Raw genomic sequence first — 19,042 nt, 5'->3', positions numbered from 1 at the left:
TTTAAAAAACACTTTGTGTTCTCCTTTGCCATTCCAATACATTTACTTCTTTGATGTGGCTCCTGGTACTGAATACTGGTGTAAAGAAAAGTTTGATATTCCTTGTACCAGCATCTAGTAGCAAGCTACCCATCCTTTCCTAATGCTTTGACCTTCACCCTGATTACCCCCACCCCCACCCCAGAGAAAATGAGAGAAAAACTGTAAGAAATCTGCTTGTTGAGAGTCTCTGCCTCTACTAAAGCATTTCCTCATTTCCCAAGGAAGGTGACAGAAGGGAGGGGGTTGGTTAAAATTCTAAGACAATATCCTGTCTTTTCATTTACACTGAGACCAAGAGAATTAACTCAATCCAGCCTTTTATAATGATATTTTACATGACTTTTTTTTAGAAATAATAGAAAATCATGAAAGACATTTCACTTTCCCAGGTCTGGTTTATGAAAATTTTTTTGCCTAATATAAGGGGGAAAAATCAGGGGGGAAGGAGGTTTGTTTTAAAAAAGAAAAAAGAAAGAAAAAAGAAAACATTCAAAGTCAACCAGGTGAAACATAATCCCCATAAAGAAAGAACCTGACCTTGAGCTGACTGGCATTACAAGAGGTAATGTGTTCCCCTGTTGTGTGGGTGTGTGTATTGTTTTTTAGCGAGTATTGGACCTGGAGCAAGAGAATGCGCTTTTGAAAGATGAAAAAGAAATGCTTAACAACCAAATCTCGTGCCAGTCTAAAGGTAAGGAGCGGGGTGAGTCATCTGTATGTTTTCAGTGTGTCAGAAGGGCCCCATTTCTTTATTTTCTATTCATGTCCATTCCCCCACTCCCATTCCCCCCCCCAAATTCCCTGTCGGTTTGTCATGCTGCTCTGTATGAAGACAGTGTGGAGAAATCTGATTCAATCTGGGAGAGATTAAGAAAGAAACCACCCCTTCACCCCATGCCATTTCATTTTAAGATATTAATCGGAGTAGCTTTGGGGGAAGTGACTCCTTTTAAAGAGAATTCCCTCGCTGTCAGATTTTTGGAATGTTTGAACGGAGCTTTGTTTAGGGATGTGTTTCTTTCTGAGGGCCAAAGATCCCTGCTGAGTTCTGTGGGGCTGGGGGCAGAGGTGGTCCTCCTTGAGCTGCCTGAGTTCCTTCCTTTCTACACCTATTCACTTCACTGCCCTCATACCCTGTCCCTGTGGATGATACCCCTGGTACTGTGACCTCTACATTGTCTCCGTCCTGGCTGGAAGCAATTTAATTGATTAACAATAATAATAACAGCAACAAGAATAATAGCCTCGGTAGAGCATTGGAAGGTTTGCAAAGTCCTTTCCAAATCCTCTTTCATTTTATCCTCAGCAACCCTGGGGGGGGGGGGGGGGTAGGTGCTCTTATCATCCCCATTTTACAGATGAGGATACTGAAGCAGATAGCAGTTAAATGACTTGCCCAGGGTGAGACAGCTAGTCAGTGTCTAAGACACAATTTGAACTCAAGGCTTAGCACAGTGCCCGGCACATACTAGGTACTTAAAATTTTTTATTGAGTTGATTACAAGTCCTGTGTTCTATCTCCGTACCACCCAGCTGCCACACTAGTCATCAGCAAGTAGGACCTTTGCTTCCCTCGGCTTTGCCTCTGGTCTCCCTTCAGGTCCGTGACCTGCTGAATTATCACACTTTTAACCCTTTAGAGATTTCTTTAGAGCTATCCCATGCTACCGTAGGCTCCATAGATAGAATGTCAATCATTCCGCAAGACCTCTCTGTTCTCCTTATCTCCCTTTCTCCCAGCCTCAACACTGTTTTTCCAGCAAGAATATATGTTGATTTTACGTCAGTTTGTAAAATCAAGTAGGGAGCTACTTACCTTAAAGCAACAAAAACACACATTTTCTGTATTGAATATGAAACCACTGACACCTCATATTTTTCCCAGGAGAAGAAAAGAGTCTAGAAGGCTTTATTTTCGTATTGCCCAGCAATGCCCTCCATGAATCAGGTCTCCCTCTGTCCTCATAGAACAGTGTCAAGACAGAGAAAGGGAGATGTGGAGAGATAGGGCACAGGACTTAGAATCAATTCAATAAACATTTTTAAGCACCTACTTTGTACCGGGCAACTGTTAAGGCTGCAAGCTACAGGAGAGTCGAACCCTGTTCCATGTGTTTTCCTTACTAGAAGTTCTCCCAAACAATGAACTCACAAGTCCAGACCAAAATAATAATAATGATGGTGTTTCCAGTACTCTGCCTCCTAGAAAGATTATACATTTAAAAACATTATTCTGAGAAGAGTTTTATAGGTTTTACCAGATTGCCAACGGGGTCCATGACGTGCTCAAAAAAAAAGAAAAGGTTAAGAACTCATGATTTGGTAAAAAAGAAGTCAGGACTAGAAGTCTGGATTTAGGCCTGGTATCACCACTAATAATCTGTTCAGCCATATGCAAATCATTTTCATCTATCTCAAGCTTGATTTTATGAGAAAACAAGTCCAGTGGGTAAGGGACTTGCTTAAGATACAAAGCAAGTCAATAAACATGTATTAAGGGCCTACTTTGTGCCAGAAACTCCAGGGGTATGAAAAGAGGCAAACAGTCCCAGGCCTCAGTCTACAATCAATGGGTTGAACTAGATTGGAAGTATCAAACTCATCACCTGTAAAATTCCCAGCTGAATCAGATTAAAATGTAATTGGGAAATGTTCAGCAAGATAAATAAAAATACAATATAGCATAAATGGTGTAAATTTGTGGTTTTGTCTGCAGCTGTGGAAATCTGTTTCTATTTGAATTTCATACCACTGAAATCACCTTTATGTCCCTTCCAGCTCTAAATCTTTGACCCTATGAGCCTAAGTAACTTTTAGATTATCTAGATTTTTTTAAAATTACTTTCTACTGTTTCTCTTCACTAGTACGAGTAAAATAGAGTCTGTGGTAGAATGAAATTCAGTCTCTCCAACTATCCCCATGAGTCTTTATGCTATATCCCTTTTTGGTTTATTTACTCTTCCATCAACCCTAATCCTACCAGGCCAATAGCATTTTAGCAACTTCAGGTTTAGATGAGAAGGCGTGGGCATGGATTCTTCCACTAACACTGGCAGCAACTCCCATTACGTGTTGGAAAGGCTTGAGTCTGAAAAAAACATGAAATTTAATGCCCACTTCAGAGTCCCAAGGCCATCCAGATCCTTGGTATTTCTCTCTCCTCCAACTCTTTCTGGGTAAGACTTTTCTCTTCTCTGCTGGCTTATGCATGATGACATGAGCATCCCTCTTATGTATTAAATGAAATGTTTTCATGGATTAATCAGAGGCAGGTACACCAACCCTGTCACGAGCAGGCTTTTGACAATCAATGAACTCATTTAACAGATGAAATGGTAGCTTGATATGTCTTCCTTTCAGATGAATTTGCCCAAAATTCAGTAAAGGAGAATCTCCTAATGAAGAAGGAGCTGGAGGAGGAACGTTCACGATACCAAAACCTTGTGAAGGAGTATTCCCGACTGGAGCAAAGTTATGACAGCCTTCGGGATGAAATGACCATCATAAGGGTAATGAGAATAATTCCTTCCTATTAAACACCTCTGGTTCACTCAAATCCCCTCTTGAATTCACTGCTCGTTTTACCTAGTCCACTGGAGCCGATCTCTGACAAGGTGTGACCAAACACAGTTCGAGGCTTGACATTCTTGGCGGGGGAAGTATAGTGTAAGCAAGTATCTGATTAGGAAAATTTACTGTCAAGCAATGTCTAATGGTGACTTCTGGGTCTTGTAAAGGATCCTGTGGCACATTGTTGGGGAACTAACCAGCAAGTGCTGTAGTTGTTTTTAGGGTTTTCCCAGTTTAGGGAAATTTTTGTGCCTTCATTACCATCTGATGCTGATAGATATTTTAAATTAAAGTTCTCTTTTTTAATTGCAAACTTGACAAACATCAACAAACATGAAATTTCGGTTTCTGAAATTTCAGAAAGAGTATTATATAACTGAACCTTTGGATCCCTATTACTACTTAATTTGTTTTTAAATGAATATTAAATTTAATACAAATACAACAAAATTTCCCTCTGTCCATTTATGAACTTCTTTCTACTCTCTACTGTATATTTTTAATCTTTGCTCTCTTTGCTTCCTTCCTTTCTTTTTCTTTCTTTCCTTCTCTCACATCAATTTCACTACCCACCACCTTCAGGCAAAACAAATCCACATATTGGCCATGTCTGGCAATGTAAGCCTCATTCTGTCCTTCCAGTCCACTGACTCTGAGCCAAGAGGTGGGAAGCATGCTTCATCTTCAGTTGAAGCTGACTTATGAATGAAGCTGAGAAGTCCTACTAGTGGTTTCAGTGGTACCTTGTGTAAAGTGACTCAGACATGCTTTGACTGCTATTCCATTTGGATTGTTTTCTGAAATATAGGATGAAACATTATATACATAAAACATGTTTTCTTGATAATTCAGAACTTTACTCATTCTTTTTCTGCTTCACGTAAACATTTCCCTACAGGATTTCCTGCCCATATAACAGTGGTTGAGTAAGCAGGAAGAGAAATTTAGTAAGAACATATGTGGAATTATAAAATTACCCCAGCAAATGTATCTTTTTTCTCTTTCAGTTGAGGCAGATGCTAAAAAAGAAAAAAAAAGTTATTTTAAATAAACTATGTAAATGGAAAACTCCACTTTCAATATCTGTCAATTTTCAAAATTTTCCTGTAATATCAATGAGGGTTCTGTTTCCAGGATCCTCTTAAGAGGGCCAATAATGAAATGCAGCTTTGGAGTGCTGCTCACTCTGTGCCTGGGGAGTCAGGGATCATCTCACAAGGCCCTCTCATACAGATTGTTACCCTAAGTCTTACGGATTTGCATTTCATTGAGCAACAGAGTTGCCCATCCTTCCAATGGGGACAAGCATGTGTTTGTTGGATTGTGATGTCATTGTCTAGTTGGCTGTAAGAAATGTGGATGAAATGGCTCTTTTGAGATGACTCTATTAACCACCATTCTAAGAGACCAGAAATGCTGATTTTTTTTAAATGAGATTAACAACAGCAACAAAAACCAAAAGATCTACTTGTCCTCCAGAATTCACAGTGCTGTTTAACACTATTCTTTTATGAGATGTCATGTGTTAAATTGTTTTGGTAATTGTCTCTTTAAACAGCAAACTCCAGGTCATAGGCGAAACCCTTCAAACCAGAGTAGTTTAGAATCTGACTCGAATTACCCGTCAGTGTCCACATCTGAGATCGGAGATACTGAAGATGCAATCCAGCAGGTGGAGGTAAGTCTCTCTGGCTCAAGACCACTGTGTACAGTTTGTTGGAGAGAAAAAAATGATGATGCTCCTTTGCTGGAATAGTCCCTGAGCAGCAATGATATCTCCTATTAGGATGTTAGGATATAAAATTCGATCAGTGCTGAATAGAGAAATTGAAGGATAAGTCTTACCCCCAAGGTAACTGTCTCTATTAAGAAGCACAGAATGTCAGAACTGGAAGGGACCTTAGAGACCATCTGGGCTTACTGCGTCATTTTACAGATGAGGAAACTGAGGCCTGGTATGTGTTATATCTGCCTACTCTAATATCCTTGAGGGCAGAGACTGTCTCGGTTTAAAATTTGTACCCCCACTACCTGACACACAGTTGGTTGATCTCCGTGATCTCCTTCACTTCGGACATTCTCTGATCATAATGTTACGGTCGCAGTTGCATGAATGAAAAAACATTTATTAAGTGCCTCCTATGTTCCAACAAATAGAAGAATCGAGACTGTATCTTAGAAATGAGATCTGTATTGGAAAAACAAAGATTTTTCCAGACCAAGATGGAAGCAGTACAGGTCAGCTTTATCCCACCATTAATTCAATAACTAACAGCCATCTCTTAGACAAGCAGTAAATATGATCTAGATCTCCGCAGGGATGAAGGAGAAAGGATTCAGACCTTAGTAGGCAAAAATCCCTTGCAGCATGAAATTGAAAGATTCCCTAAAAGCCTCAGTTGCTTCAGCAGGAAGAAATCCCCTGAGAGTCTAAAGTGAAACTGCCTCACTTAAGCACCTAGGTAAAACAAAAACCTGATGCACTAAAGAAAAAAGAAACACCTCTATGTGAAGAAAGAAAAGATTCTGTTCAGACTGATCATGGATTTTTTTTAAAATTGTGTAAAAAAATGGCCCTTAACCTCTCTCTTCATCCCCGTGAAGGAAAAGGTCTCAGCTAGGTCTCTCCCATAAGAGGGGGGCATCTTCAGATTTCACTGAAGATTAAAGGAAAGGCTTCTCCTCTATTCTCATGCAAAAGAAAGCTGATCACAGGAAAAGAGAACTTTGATGTTATGGTAAAAGGAAAGGACTAAAGAAAGACCACCACTGTAAAGGAAAGTTCTTGAACTTCATTTGGTCCCCAGAGCAGGAGAGACCTAGAACTCAATTCCTGAGGCCTCTGCAGCAAAAATCAGTAAACAAAGGAACACAATAAAAGACTTTTATGATGACAGGGATGACCAATACGCACATCTGAAAGAGGAGAATAATTAAAAAACACTTAGTATCAAAACATCAAAGAATAAACTGCTTTCCCATAAAAGCAATTTAGAATTCTTCAAAGAAATTATGCAAATTAAAAGAAGACATAATAAAAGAAATGAAAGCCATGGAAGAGAGAAATATAAAAAAGGATTAATAGCTTAATAGGAGAGGTACAAAATCTCATCCTAGTAACAAACTATCTGAAAATCAGAATGCACAAAATGGAAATTAATGATTTCAGGAGACAACAATAATTCTTAAAATAAAAAAGGAGAAACCTAAGGAAAATATAAGATATCACATATCAAAAACAACTGACCTGAAAAACATATTAAGGATGGATAATTTAAGAATCATGTGCTACCTGATTACCTTAAATCTCTGACCAAAAAAAGAACTTGGATCTCTTGTTTCAAGAGATCATTAAAGAAAATTGCCCAAACATATTAGAACAAGTGGGCAATGTGAAATTGCAAAGAATACAATGATCAGTTCCTGAAAGAAACTCCAAAATGCCTGATCTCATCTTCACAAGAGTTGCATTCTATGATGATGGCTATGGGGGCCAGGCTGGAAGTAGAGCTGGTGGCATGGTAAACACTCCTGTTCCCGGGGCTCTTGGACTTACCACCCTTGAAGGTGGCAATTGGTGGTGGTAAGGATGGGAATGGTGGACCTCTTCTCCACAGAAATTGAACCCCTAGATGAAGCTCCCCTCAGGCACATACATTCATTTAAAAATCTGTAGGACAGTAACACAAACACAAGCCTGAAGGGAAAAAGCATCTCTTGAGAAACCACTGTTCCATGACATGTTAGATATAAAAGCAGATGTGTTACTATTGTCTCAAGGTATAATCTATCATGGTTTGACTACAGTCTTGGCAATGATTACTAATCACATGGATTGTTAATAAGGTTTTTATTTTCCACATCCTGTAGTGTCTCTTGTGTGGGACTATTTTGTTTTTGTTTTTTAAAGAATTCTTTTTCACCCCTCCTCCCCTGAAGGGCTTTGTTTTCATCCAATTTGACTTTTCCTACGTGATTGGCCATTTTTTTATGGATTTCTGCAAGAGAATGATTTATGTCTAAGACTCAGATGCTCTGCGGGCTTCCAGGGAGACTTGCATTATAAAACTTTTCTTTGCAAAAGGAGAATTTAAAGTCCATTAGTATCAATGTCCATGATGTGGAAAGGTTCCGTGGGTTTGGGTAGAAATCAAGCTGCTCATTTGGCTCATGAAGGAGAGGGCCAGGGACAAAAAGACAATTAGATAATGAGGTGTTTCCCTAAGGTATTTATTTGCCTTGTCTGGAACTTTCTTTTCTGCCCCTGAAGGAAATGGGCCTGGAGAAGGCAGCTATGGACATGTCTGTCTTCTTGAAGCTGCAGAAGAGAGTTCGGGAGCTGGAGCAGGAAAGGAAGAAATTGCAAACTCAGCTGGAAAAGGAGCAGCAGGAAAACAAGAAAGCCCAGGTACAGTGAGGTTTTTAGGGACCTCTGGTAATGCACAGGCTAGAAGACACACTGACTATCCCCCTCTCCCTCCATAGACTACTCCTGGGTATATTAAGGTTTGGCTGTTTGGAGTGGTCAGGTGATGATGGACTTGAGGGTTTGTGAGCTAACCTGGGCATAAATAATCCAGTGTGCATACTCACTAATAAAACATGTTAAACCAGAATTTGGTAAGTAGGTAGCACAATAGATAGAGTGCTGGGCCTGCAGTCTGAAAGACCTGAGTCCAAATTCGGCCTCAAACACTTACTAGCTTATGTGACCCTGGGCAAGTCACTTAGCCCTGTTTGCCTCAGTTGTTCATCTGTAAAATGAGCTGAAGAAGGACATGGCAAAACCACCCCAGTATCTTTGCCAAGAGAACCCAAAATGGGGTCAGGAAGAGTCAGATATGACTGAAAAGACTGAATAATAACAATTCGTGGATTCTATTATACGCATTTCCCATGCTCTCCCTGTTGGAATAGCAGGATAGGAGATTGCCCAAGTACTCCTAAGTTAAGCAGCTTTAATTGGTTAGACTTAAATGTTCTGGTGGTGTTCTTCACCCCTTAAGCCTTAATCACTGAATGGGTTCAGTCAAAATGAGACCTGTTAAAGACCTTAGCTTGAAAAGACCAAGGTCCCCCACTGCATCCTGGGCCATCTCCAGTTCTCTTGATCTACGTCTTGCCACTGACCCAGATGGCTCTGGAGGTAAAAGTGAGGCTGGTGACTTTGCACAGTGCCGCACCCCCCCCCCACTTAAATCCAATTCACTTGCATGTCATGGGATCACCTCCCTGATGTCATGGTGTCCTCTTCAAGAATGAAGGACAAATAGCAAGATGGATGATCTATTTTCCTGCACCTTCTTCTTCTGTTATTTCTCTACTGTCAGATAGACTGTGCACCTACTCTGTCTATGACCCTGGTTGTTTCTAAGGGGGACAGAATATATGGCTTATAGTCTGGTTGAAAAACAAAACAAAACCTAACAAGATGGTGTAGGAAGGGCCGCACTGGGGGCTAATGTGGTATCGTGGAATGTCCATTGGGTTTGAAGTCAGAGGTCCAAGTTTAAGCCTTAGCTCTATTCACTGTCTGTATGACCTTGGGCAGATCGTGTCTTTTCTGAAGCCTCCCATTCCTCATCAGTAATACAAGAATCATCATGACATTTATACTACCTCCCCCCTAACCTCATGAAGGCCTTATCAGGATTAAATGAAAGAATGTTCAGGAAGCATTTTGTTACTATGAATCACTATATCAAGGGGAGTTCTCATTATTACAGAAACAAATACAATATGGTATAGAACCAAGGGTTAAATTATGAGGCCCAGCCTGTAGATGTTGAAGGAGTTCTGAGAAAGGATCAATGGATGTTGCAATGGGCCCGCTGTAATTCCACACGGACTTCTTCATTTTAAAATTTAACATAAGTTAGAGGAAGCTAAAAATTCTTGGCCTACTTAAAACCTATGAAAGATTGGCATTTAATACTGGGATGGATAAAGAGTGTAGACATGAAGTCAGAAGACCTGGGATCCACATCTTGGCTCTGCTACTTATCACCTCTGTGACCTTCGGGAGGTCTTCTTCCTTCTCTGTGCCTTTGTTTCCTCCTTTATAAAATGAGAGGGTTGAATAAAAATAAGCCCTGTTTTTTTTATTTGGAGTTCTTTTGGCCTTAAATCTTAGTGTTCTATGAAGGGTCATTGGCTTTCTGGAACCATGCATGTTGTTTAGGCACTTCCAATGTGTCTGACTCTGTAACCCCTTTTGGGTTGTTTTTTTTTTAGCAAAGGTACAGGAGTGGTTTGCCATTTCCTTCTCCAGTTCATTTTACAGATGAGGAAACTGAGATCAACAGAGAGTGACTTGCCCAGGGCCACACAGCTACTAAGTGTCAGGCTGGATTTGAGCCCAGGTCTTCCTGACTCCAGACCTAGCACTGTATACACTATATACACTGTGCCATCTAACTGCCCACACCATACGTAAAGCAGTATTAAAAACGTGCGTGTTATTAACCTTCACCCCAGCCCGAAGGAGCCATATACTATATCTTACATGCGTGACCACACTGTTTTGACTGTTCTCCCTGTGCAAATCCAAGAAGCTTGCACAAACATTTCCAATTCTTCTAAGTAATTGTGCTTGCTTCTTCCTCCCGAGACCCTCCTGAGTCACCCCGACCCCCTGCAGTAAGCAGGACTGTGAGTCATGCTGATGGATTTAAATCTCTCTGGCGGATTACATTCAGAATGGAGGGGGAAAGGATTAGGTTTATAAGTGACACATTACATTAGGAAAGAAGCTGCCATGACAGGCAGTAATCTAATGTATGAAAAGCCAAATGGACTGGATCAGAAGATGTGTGTGTGTGTGTGTGTGAGAGAGAGAGAGAGAGAAGAAAGAAGGAATAAAAACCTTGCCTCTGCTTCCTTCTGAATCCAAAAATTGCTTGTATTTTATCTCTCCATTTCCCATGTCCTCAGTCTAGCAGTTCCAAATGATCCAGAAAACCCATCCTCTGGATAGCTATTCTGGGTACTAACTGGGTCAGCTGCTTCTCCCTGAGATTGGGAATGAAAGTGATAAACTTGGGATCCCTCCTAAATAAACCACTGGTTCCTGACTGAGTGAAACAAGAGAGTAACAGGGGAGAGAACCAACAGAACCCAGTTATGACATCCCAAAACCCCACCTCCTGGAGCAGCCAGAGACCAAGGCCCAGGGTAATTGAATCCAGTTTAGCAAGGAGGGGATGTGGCATAGTACAGAATGGGCAGGCCAGCTTTGGGACCTGGGAGACCTGGGTTCACGTCCTGCCTGTGAGACATGCCAATTGTGTGACCCTGGTCATTCAGGCTCCTGCTACCTGCCCCAAGCAACTTTCTAAGACTGTCAGTTGAAGGGTAAGTTCAGGCATGCATTGGCAGAGTGTGCTCCTTGTCCAAAATGCCTTACACCCATGAAATTACTAATAAAAACCAAAAGTGTAGGGTAAAAAGCCCCTCCTAGTTTTTCTTCCCTGGAAGTTTCCATTCTGGGAGGGGGTAGGGATTTGCAGGATATATGAGTCACATGTACTCTACAAACACACAAAGTGGAGTGTGTTAGGGACAAAGGAGAGATCCAGTGTGCTCTAGGATTTTTTAATTTATTTTTTTCAGAGTAGATCTCCCTATTTTGCCCAGACTGAAAGTACAAGAGCTACTGAAGGGCCTGGTCCCACTCTGACGGGCACAGCTGGTTCTCCCCTCGGGCAGACAGGTGGCCCTTGTTCACATAGGCTTATTATATTAATGCCAGCCTTAGTGTGGGCACCCCCAGGAGCTTAGCCCACTGTGGCATGGAAATCTTCCACTTGAGAGATCCACCAGCCTCAGCCTCCTCAGTAGCTAGGGTCCTACCCATATAATACCTTGCCTGCTTTATTCTGGAAAATTTTGAGAAAGGAGCTCCCCCTGAATTTTTTTTTCCTGAGTAGGGATCTATGGCACAACTGTCAACCACGAAGAAAGAGCCTTCTGTAAATGAGAGACGGCACTGAAATCAATGGGGTGTAAAATCAATATTTGTTCGATCTGTCCCATTGAAAGGGCAATGACCCTGGCACCGTGACTGCTAGCCGGGGCTATAATGAATCTGAGCTACCATCGATCAAGTTCATTTACACTGAGGGAGATGGGTGTGATACTTCTGGGGCTTAACTTGTGGAAAGTCAGCCTGGTGATTAGGATCAGGGGGCTAATGTTCCTATAGATGTTTCTGTAACTGGATGACCTGGAGTCAGGAAGATTGGAATTCAAATCCAGCCTCAGACACTCTCTAGATGTGTGACCTTGGCAAGTGATTTCATCGATGTCTACCTCAGTTTCCTCATCAGCTCCCAGGGCTGTTGTGAGGCTCAAATGAGAGAACAATCATAAAATGCTTAGCACAGCCTGGCGCATAGTAGGTGCTTTACAAATGCTTCTTCCCTTCCCCTATACTAGGCAATATTATCCAGAAGAACATGAGAAGGTAGAAAAGGGAGTTCTGACTGGCAAACAGAAGGCCTGGGTTTGCTGCCACCTGGCTGGGTGACTGGGCAGATCACTCACTTCTCTTTAACCTTAAGTCTCCTCAGTCATGGAAAGGTTAATGAAAAAAAGGTAAATTTTGAGCTGGTGAGGGCAGTGACTGATGGAGAGAATAGTGTGCAGAGGGTAAGGCAGGCATGCAGAGCCATAAACCATCCTACATCGATGTAGCGTTTGAAGGTTTACAGAGCTTTTTTTTTTTTTTAACAGCGATCCTATGAGGTATAATGGGAGCAGTATCTCCATTTTTCAGGTGATGAAGCTAACCCATAGAAAGTCTAAGAGACGTATCCTGGGTGACACAGCTAAAGAGTGCTGGGGCCACCCTTGCACCTCAGGCCCCTGGTTTCTAGAACTGCACCAACAAGGGCTCAGTGTAGCTCAAGGCAAGGCCCTGGTCCACGGTCCTCTTGTGTCTTGCTTTTATTCTCACTCTGAGTCACTTATCTGTCTGTCTTCATCTTTGCAGGTGGTTGAAACAAAGAGCGAAACAGATAGAGACCAAGATGCAGATCTGGCCTACAATAGCCTGAAGGTAAGGTTGGTTCAGTAATAAGCCATTTGCCTTCTTAGCCTCAATTTCATCAAAGGAGATTCATTTACCTTCCTGTGGCTGATGTGATGAGCAGGTAGAGGGCAGTGCTGAGAGTCAGGAGACCCAAGGTCACATCCCCAGTCTGCTCAGGGCTGCACTGTGTGTGCCTTCCAGCGAATCCATTTACCCATGTGGAATTTTGTTTTCCCACCTTCACTTTACACATGGAAGGTTTTTAATAGATTCATTTCAATTGAAGGAAACACTCAAGTCTAAAATTGAGAAAAATATTTTAATAGGTTTTGTTATAAATTACAAGAATATCTTTCTTGCCTACCTTATGCGATTTTCATGAAAATGAAGTACAAGGACAGCTGTAGAACTCTTTGAAAAAGCCAAACCTGGTGCATGTGTGTGTGTGTGTACAGATCTCTATCTATATGTGTATGAACACATCTAAATATACATACGGGTATATTTGTATGTGTGTGTGTGTGTATACACGTACACATAAATACATATACACAGAGATAGATAAACATGTGTGTAGATACATATAAAGGCATGTATAAACATGGATATGCATATATTATTATACATACATCAGCGTCAGGTAGAGAAATCCTGATAACACAGGCTGATGTATATACACATCTGTATACACATATATGCCTGTGTTGTGTGCATGTATGCATGTACATGGATATATAAGCACATATGTGTATATATACATAACTAGACATAGGTTCGCATAGTTGTACTACATACATATACATATATCACCGTCAGGTAGAGAAGTCCTGATAACACAGACTGGCTCCTAGCACTGTGAGGGGCAGAGCTGAGGTGAATAGAGTAGCACTATGAGGCTTACAATATACTTTTCTCATAACCCTGTGAGGTGGGTAGTGTTAAGTATTACTATTCTCCTTTTACATATAAATGCTCATTGAATGTTGAAATTGAGGCTAAGAACTTAAGTGACTTGGTCAGGGTCATGGGGCTAGTAAGTGGGAGAATTAATAGTTCTATAAGATGGTTGGGTCTGAGTTAGGAAGCAGTGTCGGGCAGGGGGCCAGGCAACATAGACACCTCAGGGCTGGGTTTGGATAAAGAGTTTGGAAAAAGGGGCTTTGGTGGATGCCAGACAGACTTGGCCTATTCCACAGTTGTGCCTGGAATCAGACTTGCATGAAAACCCAACCCGTAGAAGCCTTACATATATCCTGCCACTGACCAATACTCAAACATCCCCCAGTAGTCAGGCAGCATGGGAATGGCCACAGCCTGTTGTACCCTGGTCATCCAATACTGGGCGGTGTGACAGCCATTAACCTAGTCCTAGAAGTTTTTTTCAAGTAGCAGAGCTGTTGCTGCTAGCTCAGTGTGATAGTTCTCAGTAGGGTTTTTCCCTTTGAATTGTTGGTTGGGCTTTCTTTTCCTGTGTGATTTCTGGGAAATTTAAAAGTCTCAATAGAGCTAGTAAGTCTTTACACTTGATGAATGCCTGTGGAATCCAAACTTTCCTGCCTTCAGTAAGCATTCCCCAGAGGAGCCTTGATCATGTCAGGAGAATTGGAGGATATGGAAAACAATTAACATTATTAAGTCATCCATCCTGCCTCTCCTTTTAGGATCAACAGCAGTACCATCTTGCTAGTGAATCATTTACTCCAAGCCCTGTCTCTTAAAAAGAACTGTCCTCCTTCCCTTCTCCCAATAATCTGCCTTTGCCAGTGAGAAGAACACATTAGGATAAAGCTCCCTTCAGTGTAGCAATGTCCCAGACTCCCTTTTCCAGGGGAAGCCAGCTACATCTCCCCTTCAGGGTCCTAGGGGAGCCCCTGAAGGGATGAAGTGTCTTTTTCTAATGCTCTCAGGTTGTGCATTCATTCTAGTGTATTACCATCCCAGGGCCATTTACCCAAATGACAGTTAATTTTTCAGAGCTATGTTTGCTTCAAAAACAATAGCCAGAACATTTTCCTCAACCCCAGAAAGATAAGAAAGACTAAACAACGCTCAGGCTGTGGCTGAGTAATGCTTTTTGAATAACACCCCCCGCCCCAGTTCTGACATCATAGCCAATCAAAGATGCTCCTTCTAACTGAAACCAGTTACAGAATGTCTACACATGCTCCAAATTAGGGAGCAAGACACTTTCATTACTCATCATAAAGCCTTTCTAGAAGCAGGCTCCCCACCCTCTTCTGCATGCAGGATTGTATACCCCCGTCCCACCATTACAGCTGTTTTAGGGGTCTCACCCTACCATTGAACTTGATACACAGACATCACCGCCATCCATGATGTGTAGGGCCAAGCTAGAGTAACCCTGCCATTGTTCCCCAAATGGCCATGCCACAGCTTCCCTGACCAAGATTAGTGTTCCCAGCATGGTTTGGAGTCGGTAGCCTGAAAGTAAGGTGGGGACTTGGTTTAGGGCAACATAAGGTGAAAAGCTCCCCTTTCAGAGTCCAGGGTGAGTCCCAGCATGAAATTCAAGTTTTCTGCTGGAGAGGAGGGGAGATGATGGCGAAAGTGGAGGCAGCATGGTTTAGAGCTGGTAATAAGGAAGTAAGATTTAAGGTGGACCAGATACTTGCCACATAATAAGCCTATAGGGTAGGCAGGTAGTGTGAATATTATTATCCCTGCTTGACAGGTGAGGAAACTGAGGCTCAGAGAGAGCAATGACTTGGCTAAGGTCACGTAGTAGATATCAAAACCATGAAGAGTAGTAGTCCTGCTGACTACAAGGCCACTGTTATTTCCACTACTCCATGTTGCCTCCACCATGTGCCTAGCCCTCATGAGTATAGGAGATAAAAGAAGTATGATGGTCCCTGCCCTTAAAGATCTTAAAAATCTATTCGAGGAGAAGAGACTTATGGGCATAAAATAATAGCCAAAAAAAGATCATGAAGCCTTCCATGCAGACAGCTTCTTCACTATCCTTCCTAGCTTCACCCTCCTTTGCAGCATTAACACATTTAAGAAGAGGAAAGGGAGATAGCTTAGATACCGGGGCACAGGAAAGACAAGCTAAATTTAACAGCAAAATAAGCATATTTAGACAGGTGGGGGGGGTGAGGGTCATCTGCAATTCAGGGGCTATTGAAAAAATATTCCATCCATTTGCTTGGCACCAGAGTACAAGAAATCAGACAGTAAACTAAAACCCAAGATGAGATCAGTACTGTCTTTATGCCTTTATCCTGCTCTCTCTGCTGTGAGCCAGAGCTAGGAGTTGCATGTGGAGGGATCTAGGATCTCAGCCTATCTTACTTTCCTTCAGATTCCTTCTTAGATGCCTAGGAATTCTATTCTGTGAAAAGACTGTCAGTGAGGCCGGTCATCTGGGAAAAATCCCATGGTTGGACCAAAGCTAGACTTGGTGATGCTTCCCTAGTCCCTAGGACTCAGATCTGGTTCTAGGACCAATTACCAGGTTTGAGACCAAAAGGTCTGTGATTTCATTGATGTAGGTATTCTCTCCCTCCACATTTCAACCTTTTTTTGCCTTGGTAGATTATTATGATTTGCCATTGTCCCACCTCCCCCTCCCCCTGCCCCAAATCCTTACTCAGTGACATCTCTCTCAAGAATCCTGGGTCCTCTGGAAACATTAGGAAACATCAGAAGGACTAAAGGGAAAAACTGATTACTTCTGATATAGCCCATGCTGAACAAACATTTTAGGCCCTCGGTGCTAGCTCTGCCTGCTTTGGAGAGCTGTTGGAAAGAAGGAACTTTATGAGTTTTCCAGTTATGTATGATCGTGAGCTGTTCTATAACCATTATCATTATCACTACTGCTTGTTGACTCGACTTCACTGATGTCAGCACGCCAACCTGAAGGGCTGTCTAGTGTTCGTCATCTGTGTATATGTGTGCGGTGTCACCTTCGGAGAGAGGGCTCTATCTTCTTTATTGGTATTATTTCCTGACAGATGTGGTTAATGACCTCACTCAGATGTCAAGGGGAAGAGAATAGCTCTCAGGTTATGGTTTTACATGGAGCCAACATCTGAATGCCCACGATGGGCAAAGCTCTGTGCCAAGGATGAGACAGTGATGAATAACAAACACACCGTCTCTGACCTCAAAGGACTTACAGTCTAGCAATAGAGTCCGTAAAGCATGCAATCAGATATTTGTAATCGAAGATAAAATTAGTAAGCTCCATAAGAGAAGTACAAACTGTTTTAGGAATCGGTGCCACATGTGTTACCCATCCCAAAGCCATTTCTAAAGGTAAAGAACAATGCAATAATATTTATGATGAGTAATAATTAATGATAACAGCTGTCATTTATACGGCACTTTAAAGTTTGCAAAGTACTTCACTTATGTTATCTCATTTAATCTTCTATCAGCCCTATGAGATAGGTATTATTAGCCCCATTTCATAAATGAGGAAACAGACTGGGGAATGGCAAGTGATTTATCCAGGTTCATACAGCTGGGAAGTGACAGAGGATTTGAACTTAGATCCTCCTGATTGCAAGCCCAGTGCTGTATTTACCTTGCCACTTAGCTGCCTTAATGAACCTAATGAATTGTTAATGGTAAATTTTCAGTCAGTGTGACAGGCTAAAGTTAGAGGGGAGATTTAGGAGGACGGGTGCCTTCCTGGTGCCCTCCAGTTGCCACCTAGGTCTATTGTGCCTACATATAAAGCCAGCTCTCATCTTATCTAGGGAGTCAGGTGACCTCTCCCCTTCCCATACTGACACTACAGTAATTCAGGCCATTCTTCATCATCTCTCAGTTTCTGCTATTGTCAGGATACAGTTTACAAAGCCAACGGCAGATGCTCACTCAGGATTCTCTCTTAAGCCTGTCTTAACAATTTGGTGAGGGAGAATTGGAAGGACCTTTTTTTGACATCCGTGCTAATGTCTCGGTAATTGTGTGTATGGCTTTCCAAATGAAGTGTGAAGAGCTCTGCTGTCTGTCCACAAATGCCAAATAGGTCAGCTTAAGTACTGGGAGGCAGCTCTCAGGTCGGTGGAAGAATTGGGGATGCCGTTGGCTGCTTCAGGGAAACTGATCAAGAGAAAAAGAAAGTTTCAGACGGACAGATCTTTGAAAAAACAAAAACCAAAACCAGATCTTCCCCATCGCCTTACCTTCCCCCAACCTTTCCAAATTCAAGGCAGTCATTGTTAATTAAATATGAAATGGTTTGCTATAATAAGCACATTAGTTTTAGATCAAATTTGTGCTGGAGTTGCACTGTTTATGTGCTGACCGTACACTTTGCACAGAGTGCTTTGGGGTGCCCTTTATGATCACTGCCAGCACAGTGATGCCCCCTTGGTAGGATAAGAAGCATGATTTTACCGTTTTGAATTATTCTGTAAGTTGGAGGTTATTATATCTTTGTTTTTATGGCATTTTGTTAGTCATATCTGCAATGTATTGCCAAGGCCTCAGGAAAACAACCCCCAATTAAAGAATTATTTCTTTGGGAAAATGCGACGCAGCTTACGATGCCATTTCCAAGTATCCATTGTGGTAAAAAGTAGGGAAACAATTATGCCCAATGTAATAAGCCTGAGATGTGTACACTGGCTACACAGACCTCTCTAAACCCAATATGAAATGGACTTGAGCCCCTGATTGATGGGAACTGATCTCTGGACCAGAGCAGACTCTACCCTAGATCCTTCTTTGGGTCATATCAGAGCCATAACTAGGACACAGCAACTGGGACTTTGTCCTAGGGCACTGATAGCACTTGCTTACTACCTAAGTAGCAAAAAAAACCCCATAATTAATTAAAATAGGAAACTACCAGGTAATGGGCTCATGTGAGCGCCTGCCCTGTTTTCTGAAAGCCAATGTTGTGGTCTCCTTCAAGACCACATTGTATAACAATGTTCCAGGGTCTTTGTTTCCCTCAGTGGGGAAATGTCCCAACTCTTCCCCCTGTCTCTGTCTAAATGAAGGTGAAGGTGTGCTTTGTGCTACTTACCCTGGCACAAAAACTCCTGGTTCCAGTTCTGGTTCAGATGTACCCTCTTCTCAGTCTAGGACAGAATCAGATAAAGTCTTTAGGAAGAGGAACATAGGAACCATAATTTTGCTAAGACCCTGGTATATTCTGTGGCCTCCTTAGTTCCTAACTGTTAATGATAAATTATCGAGACTGTCTTCCTGACTGTTGCATTGTGTAGCCACAGGCCATCTCATAATCTTTAGCCTAGAGTGCTCTTGATTTTTGGTAAGACTCATTTCTGTCCTTCTGACCCTCTGACTAACTTGTACCTCCTTCCAGACCCCTCTTCACTACCAGGATACAGGCAACATCCCTTCAGAGACAGTTGTATGGAAAGCTCTTGAACCAGGAACCCCCTCACATC

General features: G+C 42.0%; 1 protein-coding gene across 1 annotated transcript in view; it reads left to right on the top strand.

Annotated features, from left to right (window-relative positions):
• MYO5B (myosin VB) overlaps window positions 1–19,042 on the top strand; it is a 549,419-nt gene that overhangs the window by 471,939 nt on the left and 58,438 nt on the right. Inside the window, exons 23-27 of the mRNA XM_036756694.1 lie at window positions 649–733; window positions 3,404–3,552; window positions 5,172–5,291; window positions 7,884–8,021; window positions 12,606–12,671. Coding sequence (XP_036612589.1) covers window positions 649–733; window positions 3,404–3,552; window positions 5,172–5,291; window positions 7,884–8,021; window positions 12,606–12,671 — 558 coding nt within the window. The remainder of the gene's footprint in view (window positions 1–648; window positions 734–3,403; window positions 3,553–5,171; window positions 5,292–7,883; window positions 8,022–12,605; window positions 12,672–19,042) is intronic.

Source organism: Trichosurus vulpecula, chromosome 1, assembly GCF_011100635.1.
Source record: "Trichosurus vulpecula isolate mTriVul1 chromosome 1, mTriVul1.pri, whole genome shotgun sequence".
In the NCBI taxonomy this organism is placed as follows: domain Eukaryota; kingdom Metazoa; phylum Chordata; class Mammalia; order Diprotodontia; family Phalangeridae; genus Trichosurus; species Trichosurus vulpecula.
This window is presented reverse-complemented; position numbering and strand designations above follow the sequence as displayed.